General features: G+C 54.3%; 3 protein-coding genes across 6 annotated transcripts; 1 reads left to right on the top strand and 2 right to left on the bottom strand.

Moving 5' to 3' along the window:
• The first annotated feature begins 2,058 nt into the window (after nt 1-2,058).
• Nucleotides 2,059-8,332, top strand: FUNDC2 (FUN14 domain containing 2). The gene is made up of 5 exons (XM_040571876.1): nt 2,059-2,124; nt 2,302-2,452; nt 3,142-3,217; nt 4,473-4,607; nt 5,239-8,332. Exons 1-5 carry the CDS (start codon nt 2,106-2,108, stop codon nt 5,314-5,316), a joined length of 459 nt encoding a protein of 152 aa, XP_040427810.1. The 5' UTR covers nt 2,059-2,105; the 3' UTR covers nt 5,317-8,332.
• Nucleotides 8,333-9,016: 684 nt separating this feature from the next.
• On the bottom strand, nt 9,017-19,816 carry CMC4 (C-X9-C motif containing 4). Of its 3 annotated transcripts, none has more exons than XM_040571880.1 (3): nt 19,759-19,816; nt 14,077-14,144; nt 9,017-10,500 (listed from the first exon to the last, which is right to left on the bottom strand). In XM_040571880.1, exons 2-3 carry the CDS (start codon nt 14,132-14,134, stop codon nt 10,331-10,333), a joined length of 228 nt encoding a protein of 75 aa, XP_040427814.1. In that variant the 5' UTR covers nt 14,135-14,144; nt 19,759-19,816; the 3' UTR covers nt 9,017-10,330. The 3 variants fall into 3 exon arrangements, with proteins under 3 accessions (XP_040427814.1, XP_040427815.1, XP_040427813.1); XM_040571881.1 differs by lacking the exon at nt 19,759-19,816 and adding an exon at nt 18,333-18,367; XM_040571879.1 differs by lacking the exon at nt 19,759-19,816 and adding an exon at nt 15,149-15,287.
• On the bottom strand, nt 10,363-16,015 carry MTCP1 (mature T cell proliferation 1). 2 transcript variants are annotated; one of them, XM_040571878.1, is made up of 4 exons: nt 15,889-16,015; nt 15,617-15,787; nt 15,412-15,463; nt 10,363-10,500 (listed from the first exon to the last, which is right to left on the bottom strand). In XM_040571878.1, exons 1-3 carry the CDS (start codon nt 15,994-15,996, stop codon nt 15,416-15,418), a joined length of 327 nt encoding a protein of 108 aa, XP_040427812.1. In that variant the 5' UTR covers nt 15,997-16,015; the 3' UTR covers nt 10,363-10,500; nt 15,412-15,415. The 2 variants fall into 2 exon arrangements, with proteins under 2 accessions (XP_040427812.1, XP_040427811.1); XM_040571877.1 differs by lacking the exon at nt 10,363-10,500 and adding an exon at nt 15,243-15,330.
• Nucleotides 19,817-19,911: the final 95 nt, after the last annotated feature.

Here is a 19,911-nt window from a genome sequence, read left to right as displayed (position 1 = left end):
AGATGGAGGGGTTGTCAGGCGAGATGGACCAGGGCAAGGTGCTGGCCAAAGAGGTAGAAAACACACAAGAGCTGAATGAGCAGATTGTTGTGCATCCCACGATTGTTATTTGCCTTTTACAGATGGAGAAACTGATGCAGGGAGCAACAGGACTTGGTCACCTGGACTACAGTGGCGAGTGGGAAGAAGAATGTCTGCATCGCCCAGGCGGCCACTTCGGTGCCATTTGCTGCGCTCCGGGCTGGCAGCACCCATCTACTGGCCAAAGCCAGCACTTCTCCGCAGGAGGAATGGACTGAGAGGCGGCCGGGGCTCGCTGCGGCTCGGCACAATGCTCTGCTGTGCCCAGGCTGCTCAGCTCCCGTCTGCAACCAGAGATCCCAGCTGCTGGCTGGAGGGATAACAAAGCCCCTTCGTCTGCGGTGTGGAAGTCAGGGAGGCTGGGGCAGAGCTGAAAAGTTCCCCTAGCATCTGGGGGGAGCAAAGGAGAAGGGCTGTAGCCCCCACCCAAAGCAATCGAGTGGCACGAAAAGCTAGAGCCCATGATTGGTTTCATTTCCAGAAAATGAGAAGAGAGAGAGAGGCATGGGCAGAGAGAGAAACCCCGCTGAAAATCCCCGCGCTCTTGCTTTGACAGGGCTGAGCTGCAAATTTCCTATCTGCGAGCTGCAGTGTGCCCCAGCCGGCCGCGGTGCCGGGGCTGTCCCTGTGCGTCTGCGTGACACCAGCGCGGATGTCCCAGCCAGGGGAAGGGGAATTCAGGCGTTGCTTCTCGCCGTACTAAAAGCAGAGGCTCCATCACAGCCTCGGCAGAGCGTGTGAACTGGGACCACGAGGCTGAAGGCACCCGGATGTCACCCCGAGCCACCGGGGTAGCAGCCTGGGAGCTCCCCATGTCCCTGTGTGCTGGGGACATGTGCTTTCGGCGGGGAACCCTGGCATCTGGTGGAGACGGCCAGGTACAGTGCCTCTCTCAGTGGGTCTGAGCATTTTGGGGGGAATTGCTGGGAGCAGATGGGTTTGCTGGGTGCGTTATTGCCCGGTGCTGCTGCACGTGGCTGCCGCAGAGCCCACGTGGGCTGGCGAGCAGGGGGTCACCGGCCACGCTGGCTGGGAGGTGGTCACTGGGAGGGATGGGAAGCAATTGAGATGGGGAAAGGCTTTTTGGTCTTGCACCCCCTGAGCCAAACGGGGCTGGTAACTTGCGGGGAGCCCCGATGGCCGCGGGGTGCTCAGGTGCCAGTGCTGGGCTCTGCAGCTGCCCCCCAGCCCCTTAACACCCTCCGTACCGAGCAGGAACACGGCAGCCCCCAGCCCCCGGCAGCACAGCCCCTGCCCTGCCGCGGGAGGAAGCCGAGCGCCCGCAGGATGGTGCACGTGTGCCGGGAAGGACGGGGCCATGCCGCTGGAGCTGCGGGTGCCCTGGGACCCCGAGTGTGGGGCTGACCCAGCTGGCACCAGGCAAGGGGAAGGCACAAGGACAACCCCGCCCGGTGCCAGGGCTGGGAGCCCACCACGTCCCAGCCGTGCCGGGACCCGGCCACCACATCTTGTTTTCCCAGGGGAAGCCGCTCCGCTCGCCGCCAGCCCTGCCCGGAGCCGAGGCCGGAGACCCAGCGGAGACACGGTGCTGTTGGCCGCCCAGTAGTCGGTGTAGGATCTGTCTGACCGTCCCGCTAACAGCTACATCTGATTACTGGGTCACCAACGGGCCGTCACCGCGCTGCGCCCGCGGGAGCTGCCCTCGGTGGGGACGGGACGACGGGGGTGGTGGGGGGCTTGGTGAGGGGAGATCCTGACTGACGCCACGGTGCTTTGGCGCTCAGCAGAGCAAACGCAGCGGGGTTACGCTTGGCAGAGGGCAAATAAACGTTCAGAGAGCGCCGTTTCCTTCTCCACGCGGTCATTAAGAGCGAAAGCCCCGCTGGCATCCCACCCACATGGGCGCTGGGCGCGTGCCCGGGGCTGGGCACCCCGCCCTCAGCGCCTCACGCGGCGGAGCCCCGAAGCCCCAGGGCCCCTCTCAGCCCCCAGCGCCTCCGGAGGGGCGGGGCCGCGCCGGGGCGGGGCCGCGCGCAGGCGCAGTGGCAGGCGTGAGCGGGAAGATGGCTGCGGCGGGCGGAGGTGGGCGGCGGGGCGCGGGGGCGGGCGCGTTGCCATGGCGACGGCGGGGCCGGCGACGGCGGGGCCGGCGGCGGAGGGGGGGGGGGGGGGGGCGAGGGTCGGGCCCGGCCCGCGTTTGGGCCCGGCCCGCGTTTGGGCCCGGCCCGCGACGGCGTGCGGTGTGTTGGGTGCCCGCAGGCCGGCCGGAGGACGCGTTCACCGTGCTGGAGCTGTCCGAGTACGCCAAGAGCCGGCCGTGGTGGCGCAGGGTGTTCGCGCCCGGCTCGGGGTCGAGCGCGGAGAAGTACAACGTGGCCACGCAGCTGGTCATCGGCGGCGTCACCGGCTGGTGAGCGGCACCGGGGGGCGGCGGGCGGGCGGGCGGGGGAGGGGGGGGGTGTGCGTGGAGTCCTCCCGGGGCCGGCCCCAGCTCCGGGCCGTTTGCAGCCGCGGGGCTGAGCAGGGGCCGGTGCTCGCTGGGGGCTGCCGTGGTGTCCTCCGTGCCGATAAAGCGTCAGCCCTGCCAGGGGAGCGGCGCGGCCTCGGGGCACTCGCGTCTGCCTACAGCAGGAACGAGAAGGGCGAAGCGCGGCTTGTTTGGGCCGCGAGGAAGCTAGCCCTGTGACCTGCCGCCCGTGCCCCTTCGTGGGGGAGCGGCAGGTGTGCCGCCGAATCTCCTTCTGGAGGTGACGATAAAAAAAAAAAAAAAAAAAAAAAGGTATCCCACCGAAATCACGTGCTGATTTTGGTTAAACCACGTGTTTCCGACTGTGCTTTTGGGAGAACACGATGCTGAAGAGATAAGGATCGAAGCTGTGAAAGCCTGAAATGCCGTAGTGAGAAGTAAAGAGCTGCAAAGTGTCACATCTGGCCAGGCACAAATTCTCCTTCTTTTTCTCTGCTTGCGTGTGGCCTTCTGCTCAGCCAGCCTGTCTCCAAGCCTCAAGCAATCAGCACCGAAGGCAGGCCTGTCTGTAGGATGCGTGATGTGCGTGTTTGGTGTCGCGTTCTCCTCACTGGATCCTGCTTGATTTGCAGGTGCACCGGCTTCATCTTCCAGAAAGTTGGAAAGCTGGCAGCAACGGCGGTGGGAGGTGGCTTCTTCCTGCTTCAGGTGTGTACGAAGAGCGGGCCAGGCTTTGGGAGAACGCTGCTGGTGGGGAGGAAGGGCTGTCTTAGTGCTCCTTACTTGTTGCGACGTGTGGGGTCAGCTCCCTGCTCTGCCAGAGGCCCTGTGTGCCTGCGGATGCCATGGGCGTATGTTCCCTGGCACAGGTCGATGCCCCATGTCCACAGGCAGCGTAAATAAAGCATGTTAGAACTGGAGACGTGCTCAAATGCTGCTCTGGAGTTACATTAGAACATCGTAGAAACACCCTAGATCACCTCAGGGGTGCTTCTCAGCTCTTAATAGCCAGGGCTGACCAAGTCTGTCGGTCTGCAAAGACTTGTTAAAGTTTTGGGGGGGGTTGCTGCTGACGTCTTGCAGGGCCAATTCAAATCCCTGAATAAATTCCCTCCCTGCTTTAGTAGCAGCAAAGCAGGAGCATAAGCTTCAGGATCGCTGAAAGGTGCTGTCTGCTTGGGGCTGGCTAACAAAGGCCAGGCCAAGGCACGCGGGTGCCGTTGCTGCAGAGGCACCTGAGTGAAGTGGAAGCAAGCTTCGGCCACGGCGATCTGCACTGCTGCTGCAGGAGGGGCTGGTCAGAGCTGGCTGCTGTAGTTAGGCCATTTCCTCCGGCCATTTCTTCTGGTTTCTAAGAACTCAGAAACTGAGGGGAGCCTCTCAGATGCTGAAATCGAGTCTGTATATCCTGCAGGAGGCAGAAAGCGCTCAGACCTCACGCAGCAGCCTTTGGTGGTTTGCTCCCAAGGCGCCCTATCTCGTATGACTCGTTCTCACTCTTCTGGTTCCACTCGTTCTGCTGAAAGCCAAAGGCTCGCTCTGAGCAGGGAGAGTTTCACCCCGTTGAATCATCCTGACCAGATGAAATACTCAGGGAGGAACAGGCTATTAATAGCAGCGTCTACCCGCAGCAGCAGGAGAGCTGCGGAGCGTCCCAGCGATGTACATGGCAGTTGTGAGGGGGAAGGGGGGGCAGCTTTACACTAGGGAGGCTGACACAGGCTAAGCTGCAGTGTGTGCCCTTCTGTTAGAGGATTACTGCGGGAGGCAGATGTTGCAGGCCAAATGTAACCACAGGGTTGGTGCGTTGTCCAGTTTCTGAGCTTGTGTGCTCATCTTCTCTCAGCCTGCTGGTCCAGGGTGTGGGGGGCGGCGTTGGTCAGGGAAGGGGTGGGTGGGCACGGGATTCTGTTTAGCCAGGATTTCACTCCAGGAGCTTTCTTTCTACCCCTCGACGTTCCAGATCGCAAACCACACAGGATACATCAAAGTGGACTGGAAGCTAGTAGAACGGGATGTGAACAAAGCCAAGCAGCAGCTGAAGTTTCACAGCAGCGGTAACAAAATGTCTCCAGAAGTGAAAAGCAGAGTGGATGAGGTGAGCCAGTTCTTCCAGGGTGTGAGCAGGTGCCCTCCTGGAGGCTCGGCAGGAAACAGCATTGAATTCTGGGCTCCTGTGGATCCTCCACCATGCAAATACAAGGAGGGAGCGCTTGTGTAAAAGCAAAACTAGTGAGATGGCAAAGCTACCTACATGAATTTGAGGCAGACAGGGCGTCTTCTAGGCGTGACGCCTACTCACCATTTGTTGTGGCAAAGTCCTTGGGGTTGGAAGAAAATGTGCTGGGATTGTGGGGAGCTCGAGAAGCATCTCTGCAGGCTGAGAAGGAGAGCTAAGCAGGTCTGGCGGCACAGCGGCCTGGTTATTCCGGGCTCTGCCATAGCATGATCTGACTCACATGTGCCATCAGCAGCCCTTCTGTCAGGCTCAGCTGCACAGCACCCACCAGAGGATCTGGGCTGCACTGGGATTGTTTCACAGTTCAGGTGCCACAGATACAGCAGGGAGGAGGCCGTTAGGGAGGATGCTGAGCTGGTGCCGAGCAGTGGCCGCTCTCCCAGCGTTGCCCACCTAAAAGAACAGCCTGAGAGGTGCCTTACTATGGGGAGGGTGGGTGAGTGGCTGCTGCTGTTGGAGAACACTCTTGGCTCTTCTCTCCCATGCTTAGGTGATCATATTTCTGAAGAAGAACGTTATCCTGACTGGAGGGTTTGCTGGAGGATTTCTGCTTGGAATGGCTTCCTAGGAACTACAGTTGACTCTCCCTTCGTGCCCAGCCTCCCTTGCCCTCCTCTCCTTCCCGTTCCTTTTAACGTAAAAGTCAGTGGATGTTTCCAACAGGCTCAGCCCCCTGCTCACAGGTTCCAGCCCTTATTTCTTACAACGCTGCTCCAGACTTCCAGCTTTTACCTGTCTGGGCTGTCTGGGTGCTGGGACTGGCCTGAAAGTTTTTGACTTCCAATGCATCATTGTGATTTCTTTCCCCTCCAAATACACCCAGTCCCAAGTTCTCAGATGACTTGCAGCCTCATAAACATGTGGTGGCAGAGAAATCTCTTAAACGTGCTTCTTTTCAGGTGTCCAGGACCTGTGCATTTGTCTGCCAGTACATGTGTACAACAGCTGCCAGCTGTTGACTGCTATTTAGCTTGCACTTTCTTCGCTCCGGTACCTGGAAAGCCTGTGCCTCCCTCTGTGCAGAGCTGGGTGTGAAATGCAGATATTCCTGCGTGTCCTGGAGTGGCTGCAGAGGTGTCGGGGGCAGCTTGGGCTGTGTGGGTAAGGAGCACGTTCATGCTGTGTGTGGTGGTGGGGGTTCTGCCCTCCCCCTGCCCTGCACGTGGGTGGCTGTTTGGCTCCTCGCCTGCCGTTATTTATAGCCCTTACTGGAAGTGCAGCTCTGGCACTGCAGATGGAAACTGAGCACCACGGGTGGCTCCAGACTCTCTCCTTATCCTGTGTTCTGAAAGTAGAGCTCCTTTCTCGCTTGCTGGCTGTCAGCCTTGTGCTGAGGCGCCCTCGTGGTGAGCAGGCTCGCGGGGTGCTCGCCCTGTCCGTGTCAGCCTGCCTGCCGTGGGCGGCGTTTCAGCAGTGCCGCTCTCTGCAAAGCACCTTGGGGCTCAGAGTGGTCTTTGTAAGCCTGCCGTGGCCTTCTCTGGCCACCTTGGAGTTGGTGGTGCTCTTACAGACGTAACCACGTGGGACGGGATTGTAGATGGCAAGTGTTCAGGGGACGTTGTGCTGGTCCAGGATCCCTGTGGCCAGCTCCATTGTGGTGTGTCTGGGGAGGAAAGAGAAGGTGAAACCTGATTAGAACTACTTTGAGCACAGTCCCCTCCCTGTTGCTGCAGGGTGCAAACTCCAGCTCCCTGATCTCTTTAAGCAGCTGGACTCTTCAGTGCTTCCAGCATCTGCCTGCACCCTGGTGGCTGCCGTGGTCGGGGGGCCAGCTGCCTTCCTGCAGCAGCTTCCGGGACTCGCAGAATCCTTTGAATGCATTTGGCAACAACTCCCGTTTGTTTCTCCCCCGACCTGAGGCTGTGGTTACGAAGATGCTATGCGGAGCAGCTCAGCCTGCCTGCTTATCTGTCACTCTGCATACAAAAACAGGGTACTGTAAATAACAAAAAGGGTGGGGAAAAAATGGGTGTGCCCTTGTAGGAGTAGATCATTTCCAAGCTCTTTGCCTTGGTTTTGTTTCTTCTTTGACTTCACCATTTCCACAAAAAAAAAAAAACAAAACTGCTTAATCCCCTTGCTTATTTCCAACGGCTGTAGCCCTTCTTCTGCAGGTGATGAGGCAGCCCAGATGCAGAGCTCAGGTGTTCGTGGGAGGTCTGGCCCGGTGCAGTTGTGTGCAGAGCAGAACTCTAACCTACAAGAAAAATGAAAAAAAAAGTTAAAAAAAAAAAAAAAATCTTAGAGGTGTTCTGCATTGGCTGTGCTTGGTTGGCATTAGCACTTTCCAGAGTGTGGGGACTTGCATGGTGTAGGGTGATGTCCTCCAGCAGGTACACGCAGGTGTTCTTGCCCAGAACGTTGATGTGAAGCCCACCTTTCATGGGGAACATGGTAGAGAATGGTGATGCACGTGGGTGCCCAGGACACAGCGCTCAGCAGCTGCACCCCATCTCCCGTGTCGTGTGATGCCGTTCTGAACACAGATTGTTGGCTCTCGGTATGGGTACAGTGGGGATTCTTCCTCAAAGAGCTGCTGAAGGGCTGGAGCTAGGGGTTCTGCCACCAGAGGTTTTGGGCTGAGCACAAGGCACTTGTTCGTTTTGTTTCGCTTCCGATTGAAGTGTCAGCATGGCAACACTTCGATTTAGCTGAGGTTTTCTCACCTTCTGGAGATGAAAAGAGGCTGCAGGTAATCAGGAAACTTAAGTTGGTGTCCTTGCTCCTGTCCTACCAGGGAGAATAAAGGAGCAGCTGGGCTCACATCCTTTTAACGATGACTTTTAGGAAAGCCATCAAGGGCTGCAGGAGTGATGCGATGCAGCAAATAGGTCCGTGATAAATTGGTGTTTGGGAGTGGAGTGACAAAAGCATTTTCTTTTTTTAGTAACCCTGCACAGCTGGATGTGGCTGAATTAATACATTTGTATTGCAGAGTACCTCTCGTTCCTGTAGGGAAACAGCATTGCTTCCCCTCTGCCTGGTGTGCTGCATAACCCAGCTTCTACCGAGGTGCATCACAAATCTTTCCCAACGGCAAAGTTCAAAGTAAATCATGAGCAGACCTTAGGGCTGTTTTTCAAGCTCAGATAAGTCGCTTTCTGCCCTTTGCAGGGAGGGGTGCACTGCATTCTGCTCCACAGGGTCTCGACTTGCTGCTATGGAGAGGAGTGGCCCGGAGAGGGAGCCAAAACGTCTCAGTTCCTGCAGGAAGCGAGTGGTTGAGACAAATCCATGTTGAGTCTGGTGTGAGCACAGGCAGGGAGTGGACAAGGACATCAGCATCTGGCAAATCTTTCTGCTGTGCCAGTGTCGGGCTCACGGCTGGCACTGTTTGACGCTGTGTGCCCACACTGGAAGGTTTGATGCTCTGTGGGAATGCATTTTCATTGCTGCAGGTGCCAAGATGAGGTGTTCCCCCCCACACTCCCCAACACACTTGCTCCTTTTGGTCTCGTTTCAACAACTTCTGGCATCTATACCAGTATGGGAAGGTTTAAAACACACTAGGCTTTTAAAGTCTTTTTATATATTGTATGTAAATGCTTGTTGAAGTGATATTTTATTAAACAGTTTTGCTCTAATTTCTGTGTGAGGTCTGTTGGCTTCTCAGGAACCAGTGTGTTGTGTCTTCGCCTCGCCCTGCGTGTTGCATTTATTTGTGGGTGCAGTTGCAGTCGGTCTGGTGGCACAGGACGACCAGCCTCCCCTCCTCTGCAGGTGGCCCTGGCTGAGGGTGAGCTGCCTTAACAAATCCCTCTCCCTGGTGATCCTGGCACCCATTGCCCACGCTCCTAGAAGCTGGGATGCCTCCGGGGCAGGAGGTGATTCTGCTGCCAGCCTGGCCTCAGAGGTTTCTTGCTCATGGAGTTTGCTCTACCTGAATAGAAATGGGCGTGGATACAAAGATTTTGGTAGGTGCAACAGAAGCCTAAATATTTTTTTGATCATGTATTAGTCATTTTCTTTCTCTTGCTCAGATCGGGCAAGAGGGAAAAATGAGCTACTTGTTAAGTGTTTGAGCTGCTTCACATCATTGTCATGATTTTCTACTGCTTTTCAAGAGCATTAGCCACCCCGCCACCCCTCTGTTTTGTTGTCCAGTAAGGCTAGCTCTGAATTATTCCGAGCCCAGGCTGTGAAAATACCAAGCAGCTTCTATTTAAACATGATAATGTCACGTGTAGCTCTGGACAGTGAACAGCAGCCAAGCTGCCCAGCTTACAGCTATGCTGGGTTCTCAATAAACAACCACACTGAGACTGCAATTTGTTCCAGTCATTTATTTTGTATTATGGTATTTCAGAGCAGTGAATACAGATGGTTTGCTCTTCTAGGCTTCAATACACTCATCTATTGTGCCTAGACTACAGTGGTCTGTTTATAGAAGCTGTATTTCATAATTAATTGTACTTGATCACAGCACAAAAGTCCTTACGGCTAGATCTAATGACAGAGTTAGTGGCCTAGTGGGTTCAAAGTCTGGTATGTGGGTGCCCTGGACTTGGCACCCACTGAGGTGCCTGGACTCCTGCTACAGTGGACGGAGAGACGTAGGCAGCTCTAAAGGGTGATGCAGGAACCTGTCTACCAAGCTCTTCCTACAGGTCACAGGAAATTCTGCTGCACAGGTGAGAGCTTCTGAAAAGCCATCTCTCCCTGGGGTCCAGACACAGACGGTTTGTGTGTGAGTCTGAAATGCTGTACCGAAAGTGGGTGCCTACAACTGCTTGTTCAGTAAGTGGCACCTAAGTCGGTTCTTGGATCTAGCCCAGGGCTTTGTGATAGGCCCCTGGGTACCAGCGCACTGAATTACGCTGGATTTATAACATATTGCTTAAAGGTCTTCAATTATACAGAAATTTATAAATTTTATATCAACAGTCAGATTTCCCAAATGAATATTGCTTTTTTTAAAAAAATCCTATTCCTGTAGCAATCCCTGAAATAATGTTCCTGTAACATCTTTATTGTCATGCAAATAGCAGCGTGTAGGCAATTCAAATATAGTAATCAAAACTCTGTCCAGTGGGAAAGTGAGGCACTTAGGCAAAGTGACGTGTAGTCACTCATGAGCTATGCAAAACCTAGGAACGAACCCCGGACCTGATTCCCGTTCTTGAGCTTGAACCACTGGACAGGTGAATGTTGTCTGGAACTACTGCATGATGGCAGCAATACCTCTGCGGTGTCAAGATGGACTTTTTTATGTGTCACGCTTAAACTCACTCTTATGAGCACATTTCCTGTACCTCCCACTCTAGAAGCCAGAGTAACTTGGTTCCAGCCCTCCATTTTGAGAGCAAGGATGGGTTAGAGTAAGGTGAGCATTCTAAAAACATCAAACCGATTTTTCACAGACACAGTTGCAATGCGAAGACAATGTAGATGATGTTTTGGTACAGAAAATACAGTCTGTTAACCAGGCCATCTCTTGGTACTGCGTTATACTTTTTGGTGCACGGGATGGTGTGTTCTAGGAGCCTTCTGGCTTTCCTGAAAGTCTAGAGAAGGCTTGAAAAAAACACACATGGGCTCTGCAGGTGAGTCCGTGCTCTCGCACCTGCTGGAGCTGCATTGTGTTACTGAGGTGGTGGAGGAATTCCTTCTGAAGTAGTCTTAAGCTTTTCTCTCTCTCTTTCTTCTCTCTCAAAACCTGAACAACAGATGGAGCGGCCCTTGGGGTACCGGGCGCAGCACTTCCGCATCTCCTGAAGCACAGCTGCACACTTAGACTCCACGTAGTTGTTCGCTGGAAAATAAAAAGGAGACACAGAGTCTACACAGGGGAACTGGTGCTGATCCCGAGGGGCTGTGTCTAGCCTTTGGATGCTGGGCAGTGTGCTGCTCTGACAGGCAAGAACTGCTGACAGGCATTTTGTCACTTTCCTGCTCTACAAAAAAGTCTCTCCTTAGTGTCAGCTAACGCAATGCTAACGCAGCCTTGCTGGTCTGGACGGAGCACTTTCTGTCCCCCAGGTTTGGAGCTACCTCGCCACTCCAGTAGGAATGAGGCTTCCCTAAGGCTGCCCTTTGCTCCCTACTTTCTTCAGCCTGTGTGCTTTCAAGCTGGATCGTGTGATCCCTGTTCTTCCATGCTGCTGCCTTGTCGTGACAAGGTTTACAACATCTAAGGGCACCCCACGAGGAGCTGGTATAAATGGGGACGAGTGGGCCCGTCATCCCTCTAGGGTTGGCAAAAGGAAGGGGTGGGGCGTGTGGCTGCAGCCCTCCTCCTGCGGGCTGCCAGGGGCAGGATGCGGTTAGCAGGGAGCCCCGCAGCCTGCGTGCTAGCAGGAGCGTAAGCCAGCCGGCTGCCGGGGGCAGGGAGGCAGCGACGTGGCCCCCTTCCACACAAGGGTCCCCCCTGCAGCTCGGGCAGCCCCTCAGCCACGTCGCTGGGACCTGTCCTCTCCCTGTCCCTTTCCTTCCTAGGCGCCTGCTCTCGGACACTGGCAGAGAGGGGACACCGGGCTAAACGGGCTGCTAGCCCTGCCGCGGGGTGACTGGGCGTACATAGCCACCTTCGCGCAAGCACCAGCCGGGCCCATCCCCGCGCCTCCTCCGTATCGCCTTTGTTTCAGGCTCAGCGAGGTTCCCGCTGTGCCGGCGGCTCAGGTGCCTTGTCCAGCCCTAGCCCCTTGCCTGACGCCGCTATCCTCGGCGGCGTGGCGGTGTGACGCTGTGCTTCGTGGGGCCGGCTCGGGAGGGGAGCCCTGGGCTACGTGAGCAGGCCGCGGGTGGCTCGTGCGGCCCAGCGCCTGCCGGCCGGCCTGAGGGGCGCAGAGACACCCGCCTCTGCCACACGGGCGAGCAGCACAGACGCTGCACGGCCGCACTCAACCCCACTGCTGATTTTGGAGGACTAAAAGAAGCGGCAGCAGCCCGCAGTGAGACACGTGTAGTGCTGGCTGCAGTGGATGCCTCTTTCTGGGCTCTTTTAAGGGGCAAAGCAGCCCACGCTGAGCTCGGGGCTCTGAATTCCCTAGCCGGGTTGGTGAGGGACGTGTAATACAAGCACAGAGGTCGGCCCTGAGGAAAAGGCTACAGTGATGTTACTGCTTTGTACGACAAAAGGCTTGAACCTGCCCAGGGATCCCAAACGTGAGCCCTTTGCAGGCCTGGCCGGCCAGTGTCACCTTCAGATTGCTCTGAACTTACAGCGGAGGTGCTTTGGTCTCAGCGCCCAGCCTCACCAGTGACTGGCCCTCATCAACCACCTGCAGCAGCTGGGGCTCAGGCCCAGCAGGGCTTCTGCCAGGCCCTAGGAAACTAAGACTAATGGATTCAGGTGGTTTGGGAAGGATACCTGCAGCGCCATCCACCTGCTCAAAGCCCCTGCTGCTCTCCCTTGGGTTCAAGAGGAAGAAGCTGGCAACCTAGGTGTGGCAGGGCCTTGGAAAGGAAAGCTAATCTCTCTCTGCCGTAATGTTCCTATGATGAGTGCTCCGAGGGCTCTCCTAACTGTTCCTGTGCCTGTGCAGGTTTGTTTCTAGCACTCCTGCTACGTTCAGGCACGCCCTGCTATCCGTCAGGGATGCATTCCTGTAAAGCACAATGGTTAGTTATACAACGGACAGCAAAACACGAAAAAGATTTACAGTGGGCATTCAGTCTCACAGAGGAAGCAGGCAAGATCTTTTGAAACAATGACCCACTGCAAAACAGCAGGCTTGGAAAAGCCAGCATCTCCCAGTGCTCCTGCTCCTGCCCTCATCCTCCGCACGGCATACACTGTGGGTATTAGTCAGCTAATGTTCTGTGTACATCCTCTATTAAATTAATTCTTGCAGGAAAAATTGCTTCGCTGTCTGTCAACTCAGCTGCTTCATCTGTGCAGCTCAGACAATATCACAGCAGGGAAATGCACGCACAACAACAGCACTCCAGAACGTTAGCTAAAGAAGTGGAGGATGGGGGCGTGCGCGTAGCAGCGTCTAGAAGCTTCTCTGCTAACACTTAACCGGTCAGATCAAATCTGTACACAAACCTACGCAGGTAAAATGCTTGGAGTAACCTCCACGAGTGTTATGAAAATAACATTGTCATAGCTGGGACCACAACACTGTTAAACATGAGCTTTTAAGTGCAGTTACTATGGGGAGAGAAGGCAGCTCTTCCCACCAGAACGCTTCAAACTATCAGGACAGTAAGAGCGAATCAGGCAATGTATTCACACAGGGAGGGGATTATTTGAGCCCTTGCTTTGAGCTGAACACAGCTTCCAAAAAACAATCCTGGGAAAAACAGACATCTACCTGGCTGACTTGCTTTTCCCTACTTTCTCCCAGATGCTTTCCCCCTCGGCCTTTCCCCCAGCCAGCAGGGGCTGTTGTGGCACCTGCACTGGTTGCGAGCTCCGTGTTTGAAGCAGGCTGCAAAGCCATCCCTCTGCTTCCCCACAGGTCTCCTACCCAACTCTCTGTATTTCAGCTAACCTGCTTGCAGTCTGCGAACAAACTAAAGGCAGAAATGAGTTGTCGTGGAACTGGCTTGGCTGCCTGAGCTGTGGCACCGCTAGCTTCTTGCCTGTCTGCCCTGGGCTACCGCAGTGAGTTCCTGAGAGAGGCTCAGCGCGCGCTAAGGGCTCTGCCAGGTGAGTTAGGAAGAACTCTTTCCCACGTGGCGGGGCTGCCTTGGCACACGGGAATGTTTTCTCTTATTCGTTCTACGGGGCAAGTTGTTTTCCAAGAAGCAACCAAATTTTTTGAAGAAGTATTTTTCTCCGCAACTAACAAAGCTGCTCTCCCCAACTCAGGCTCCCAAAGCACATTGTCACATAATCTCCCCCTTCCCTACAAATATTTGGCTAAGCTATTACAAAACAGCGGTGAAAGGTCTCCAGAGGACACCGGTCCATCTCCTACCTTGAGGCCAGATCACATATACCACATCCCTTCCTGCCAGACATCTGTCTGACCTGCTCTTAAGATACGCCTCGAGCTGAACGCTCTGCAGTCTTCTGCAATCCACCCACTGCCTCACTACCCACTCTGCAAGAGAGCTTATGTCTAGCTCTCCCCGCCTACAGCTCGGTCCCAAGACTACACACAGGCTCTCACTACTGGCAAGGAGAACACTCCGTCAGAAATAAACACTTTGCTGTTACAAACGCTCCGTTTTGTACTAATGGTGTCTCGTTACTTACAACCAAGCACGAAGGAACTCTCTTAAAACCAGACATTGTAATTTGGTTTGCTTTGCAATCAGGTCACACTAATGTGCTTGCTTGCTTCCTCCTCAAGGTGAAAGGAGAGCAGGGTTAGGTTAAAAGAATCAAGTTCCACCAAAACTCAAGACACCAAAACGACAAAATGACACTTGGTACCTTGCAAGCATTTCTGTATTTCACAGGCTTGTTTCTGGCAGGGATCCTTCTGGGACATGTTCAGAGAACTAAAATGATAGGAAAACGTTACTGTAGAAATAATGTTTGGGGGTGGCAGGGAAAGACACTGTCTTAAAGCCAGGGCTTTAAAGAGTTCCCAATTTCCCTCCCTACCACAGACAGTTCAGAAAGCACCTACTGCTGCTTGCAGATGCCTGCCAACACAGACAGGGGTTCCCCAGCCTGCCAGTGAACGCACAACGTTCACAGCACACCTCTCCCAGGGGCAACTCGTTAGCGGCCTCCATATGTGACAGCTCTGTGTCTGGCTAAAGGATGTAGGCAGTGAGTACAGGGAGGTTTTACAGTGCTGTGCTTGGAGGCCTTTTCCTTTTCTCTGGTCAGAATGTGTCCTGCTCCACCTGGAAGCACAAAGATTCCAGCCACGACTGAAATGAACACGCCTGTCTTTTTTCACGGTTCTATGCCTCTAAACCTTATGCTAAAACATGTACTTGTGTAAAAGCCCTCTCTGTGAGCTCTACACGTCCAGGAGTTTGGTGTTACTCATATAACCGCATCTGGAGGAGGAGTTTAGGGAAAAAAAATACAAGAAAACAATATAGTTATGTATGTACTGTAAAAACAACAACAATGAAGGGGGCTTTTTTGTTGCAGGAGAAATCCTCTCGGAATTCCACCCAAAAGAAACCACAATCAACCTCAATCACATCCCCGAAAAGCAGGATTTCACACAATCGATTGGACTTTCTGCAGCTGTGACACCTGTAACCACGATCTCTCGTGAGAAATCGAAAGAGAAGCAGAAGCTGGTGGGAGCAGCAGTTGGATGAGAGACCTCTAAGGGAAAGCATCGCTGTGGCTGAAAGCGGTGGTGGGACTTGCGCTCCCCCAGAGCCACAGTTCAGCTCTTGCCCCTGCCCAGAGCTAGGGAGGTGCTGCCTTTCAAACCTCTGGTCATTCACCATCCCACAGCACTTGGCAGTACCGCTAGGACATTACTTCCAGCATCCTGGCCAAACTCCACTTAGGGCAATTCCATTCTGCCTACCTAGAACTCCCCCTGATGTTTCAATTGGACACGATACTCCTCTTCACTGCCTGTCCTAACTCTTGTGTGATGTTGCTGTGTGTTGTTTAAGTGCCTCCACCCCAGGGGTGGCTGCATTTCAGTGGAGAGAGAATCATTTATTGTACAAAACATACAAGGACATCTTCCTAGAGCGACTGCTCCTGAAAGACAAAAATTGGTATTAAAGAATGACTGGGAATAAACAGAGCACAGTACAAAGCAGGGGTAATGTCTCCACGTACCAGATTAATCACCAGGCACGAGTTTAAGCAGCAGTTCTTCAACACCACCGAGCTGTAAGCGACAAGGAAAAGTTCAATACGTCTACAGTTACCGGGGCTGAGCTAACGGACTTCAATAAAACAACAGTCCTTTGCCGTCCCTCAAGGATCTCAAATGACTTCACAAACAGGAATGACTATGGTCTATTGTCGCCACCATCCTTACCATGAGATGGTGCTCTATCTCCCAAACGCGAGAGTTACTATCCCTGTACTGCTCACCCTGGGACAGCTGCCACATATGAGGCAGCCGGGATGGGGGGAGCTGGCTGGGTCGCAGCGCCTCACCCAGGGGAACCTGAACTCTTTGGATCCGAGCCCTCAGCATACCTTCCTCCTGGGGGAGAGCAACAAAGAGAGGAGGCAGTTACTGGCAATGCAGCAGAGGCACCTGCAACATCAAAGCCACAACCACGGCGAAGCCCAAAGCACACTTGCCTCTTCCGCAGCCACGAGCCACGTTTTGCGGTGCTCATCGCAGTAAACACCTACGCGGCGCACCCACAGGCGGACGGGAGGAGCGCCCGCGTGCCCTCCTTCTGCCATGCCCTCGGCCGCTCCTCGGCGCTCCGTCAGGTGTGCGGCATCGGCGCGCGCGCGGGCTCGTTAGCTCTGAGCACGTTCGCGGAGAAAGCTCTCAGACCTGAAAGGCACCTCGGGGCGGCGTCTGACTTACTGGGTGGGATGCTATGTGCTGAAGGGTCCCTAGAAGGCAGCCTGGGGAACTAAGGTGATGCCTACGTGAGAGGAGGTTGCACGGCAAGTTGTACGCTGGGACGTGCGCGCTATATGGCGTCTGTAAGGCATTCTGGGGCAAAAGGTGCTATAGGTACACGGTTAAACCCTGTGAATATTGGCTTTGCTTATTCCACTAACAGTCCTATTAACAGTCTTCATGTAAAATAGGGAAAAAAAAAAAAAAAGAGGAAGATGAAAAGAAGAAAAAAGGTGATTTACGCAGGAGTTCCGTGGCTAATGATGGTCTAAATCCCAAAAGCAAAACTTGTGGCAACGGGTGAAATTAGCTTAACAAGAACGAGGATCACTCTGGAGACAAAGCACGAGACTCCATACGCTTGACTCTCATATTTGGATCTTGCAGAGCTGTCATTGTGCAGGGTCCTTCGTCTCATCTCTTAAGAGGGTAGCAGCATTGTCCATTCATACACAGGCTTCTCGTGAACAGCTCTCGTTACTCTGCGTAGTTCAGACTTTGGGTGCTTACTGAGAGCCAACGATAGCAGCAGGGGCAAAGGAATTTTGGACATGGAGGCGGTTCTTCCTACCAGAATGTTTGGTTAACGGCAAGTTTGTCTGTATGCCAGTTAGAGCAAGCTGAGCCATTAGCAAATGGAGGTCAGGGAAAATGATTCTCTCTTTGAACCCTAGAAGAGGTAATCAAAACGGTACAGACAGTCTTCATCCTTTATCTAGGTTTAAAGTAGAACAGAATTAAGGTGCGATACATGTAACATCTTCCTGCTATGAAGCAGATGCAATACTCCTATCCCAGTGAAACACAGTGATCTTCCGAAAACTTGTGGAGTTATAAGGCATATTTCGGACAGAAGCAAGAAAATCTGGGTACAAAATAAAGCAGGGAAGGTCAGGGAGAGAAAAATATTGTTATACATTGGGGTACAAATACAACAGGAAACACACGTCCACGTTGCCTCCTCTACCTTACAGCAGCAGTTCCCTGCCTTTCCCAACCAAAGGACCACTGAGCGTTTTTGAACACAAAACACCAACCACGGATCAGCCTGAACAGCACTCTCACGGTATTGCAATTTACACCAAGGAAAGCTTTGAACGTTCTTTTATTATTTCTTTTTCTCCCATTCTGTTTGTTTCCTTGCTTGACGTGCGGCAATGTGTGTGTGTGTTACGGAAAGCTCTGAAGACCATCCCGTGGTGTGTTACAGCCATTCCAGGCAATGCCCCAGCAGCCAGCATTTAAAGGAATGTGACAGCAGACTGACAAGCCTCACGAGGCCTTCAGCAATGAGCTGTGAGGGTTGAAGTGACATCTCTGTAAGTCCTATTCGTTCTGCTTCATCCTAAGTCGCTTTACAAATTTAAGCCCACGTGTGGAAATCACTTTGCCCAACAGTGAAGTGCAGCAATCGCCACTGCTCACTTTCAGTCAGCAGAATGTAATTACCCAGGCTGGAATTTGGCCAGGACACTCTCCTACTCTGTGGTAAAATGCCAAAAGCTCCATCATGACCAAAAATGCTCACGAACTTGCTTTCATACCCCACTCAAAGTTGGAATTTCTACAGCTCATCATCCCCAGGACAAGAAGATGTTGTCAGCTCAATATTGATTCAGTTTTGGAAAAATATTGCTCCGTAAGTGAACACCACTGCTTCCTACAGCAAGTAAGCTCTCCCGGAAGGTCTCCTATCCAAATACTAACCTGGTTCAGCCTTGCTGAACTTCAGGCAGGAGGACTAAAGCACCGCATGTATGTTTGTGTTTCCTGTGTATGAGCATGGTGGCAATGAGAGGTACGGGGCCGAAAGAACAAGGTCTCATGCAGAGGACACCGTGCAGAATGGGCAGCAGTTAACAACATCGTCTTTTCAGTCTTTGCCCCAGTAATTTGACCCAAACTTCCTCCGAGCTCCACAGCTCTGAGTTCACTTGCCAGAGTTCACAGGCTCGGTCTGGCCTCGCTTTTCTCCAGTCTCTAAGACTGTTACGAGGGCGCCCAGTTAGAGCCCCAAACAAAATCTCGAGGTCAGGCAAAACCGTCAATTGGGTTTGAAGTACGACAGGTCTGTCTTTGGAACTCAAACATACGAAAGGAACAGGAGCTTTGAAAAAGTATGCGCTTAGACATTTGTACCTAAAACGTCAAGACGGGAAAAACTTACACGATTCCTACTTTTTGCTGATTTTATCAGAAAGCAATAAAAGAGCCTGAAGGAAGACAGAGTTGAAAGCAGTAAGCTTACTTACATTTAAAACAAGTTGTAAAAACTGTTCCTTATATTGCTCGATTCGTTATCTATACCCCAAAAAACCCATCCAAAAAAAACCAATCATCTTAAATTTGCAGGATTGCAGTGTCATCCTTTGACGCTGATTTCAGTGTTGCCATCAACGTAATTGCATAAGACTGAGCAGTTTGAGGTTTGGGGCTGGGCAGATTTAAAGCCCAGCCCCACGGACATCCACAAGACTTGCAGGTATTCTGTCCATCTCGGTATTGGGCCTTGAAGTTTAGTGCTGTTCTGGGACCTGGGTGGCTTTCTGAGCCACACAACATATGAACAAATGTGAAGATGGCCAGCAAGAGGACTGAACCTTGTGACGAAGATAATTTATTTGCTTTTAAAGTGGGTACATTAAATTATTTTAGCAAAACAACGAAAGAAATTGCTCCAGCTGCAGCTCGGACCATCCCCAGAGCTGGAGCTCGGCGTGCTGACCACCCTCCTGTTCTGTTTTAGAGGGGGACGGGGTCGGACTGGTAGAGTTGAGCTGCCATGTAGGCACCACGGGAAGAAGCGATGCTGAAGCTCAGCGCACGGGGCACAGAGCTGTGCTAACGTGGCTACACGGCTCCAGACCAAAGCCGGCCAGTTCGGCCCCGCGTGCATGGCTCCTGGGGAGCTAAGTGGGGGCTGATCCTTCCCCAAAAAACAGCCTGTGTACATGGCAGGGATCGGACGAGCTGCGTGCTGGGCTAAGGGCGCACTGGCTTGCGCTGGAACTCCTTTGTGGGGTTTGGACACTTCGGGGTTTGGACTCGCGGGGTCTGGACTCTTGGAGGCTTGGACTCTTTAGGGCTTGGACTTTTGGGGCTTTGGGGCTTGGACGCTTCAGGGCTTGGACTCTTGGGGGTTTGGACTCCTGGGGGGCTGCACTTTTGGGGTTCGGACGCTTTAGGGCTTGGACTTGTGGGGTTTGGGCTTTTGGGGTTTGGACCTGTGGGGTTTGGGCTCTTGGGGTTTGGGCTCCTGGGGGCTTGGCCGCTTTGGGCTCTTCGGGGCCCGGCCCCTGCCCTGCCCGCGGCGCTGTCCCCACCACGCGCCCCCAGCAGCCGGCTCCCGGCCCGCCCGCGGGGCAGCGGCGGCTGAGGGCCCGTGCGGGCTGCGCGGCGCTCAGGGCAGGGCGGGGGGGGGCCGGGGCACGGCTGGGGGGTGGGGGGGGCCCGGCGGGGTCCCGGTCCCGGTCCCGGTCCCCGTCCCGGTCCCGGTCCCGGTCCCGCCCGGCCGGACGGGAAAACAGCGGGACCGCGGCCGGGGGTGTGAGGGGTGTGCGCAGCCCGCCCCGCGGCGACCGCCCGTGACCTACCTGCAGCCCTTGCCGCTGACAGCCCGCGCCGTGAGCGCCCAGCCAGGCCGGCCCCGCCCCCCCCCGCCCCCCCCCCCGCCGCCGCCCCCCCCCCGCCGCCCGCCGGCCCCGCCCCGCCCCGCCCCGCCCGGCCCCGGCGCGGGCGGCGGCGGC

Source organism: Cygnus olor, chromosome 13, assembly GCF_009769625.2.
Source record: "Cygnus olor isolate bCygOlo1 chromosome 13, bCygOlo1.pri.v2, whole genome shotgun sequence".
Classification (NCBI taxonomy): Eukaryota; Metazoa; Chordata; class Aves; order Anseriformes; family Anatidae; genus Cygnus; species Cygnus olor.
The sequence above is the reverse complement of the archived record's forward strand: the minus strand, read 5'-3'. Positions and strand labels throughout refer to the sequence as shown.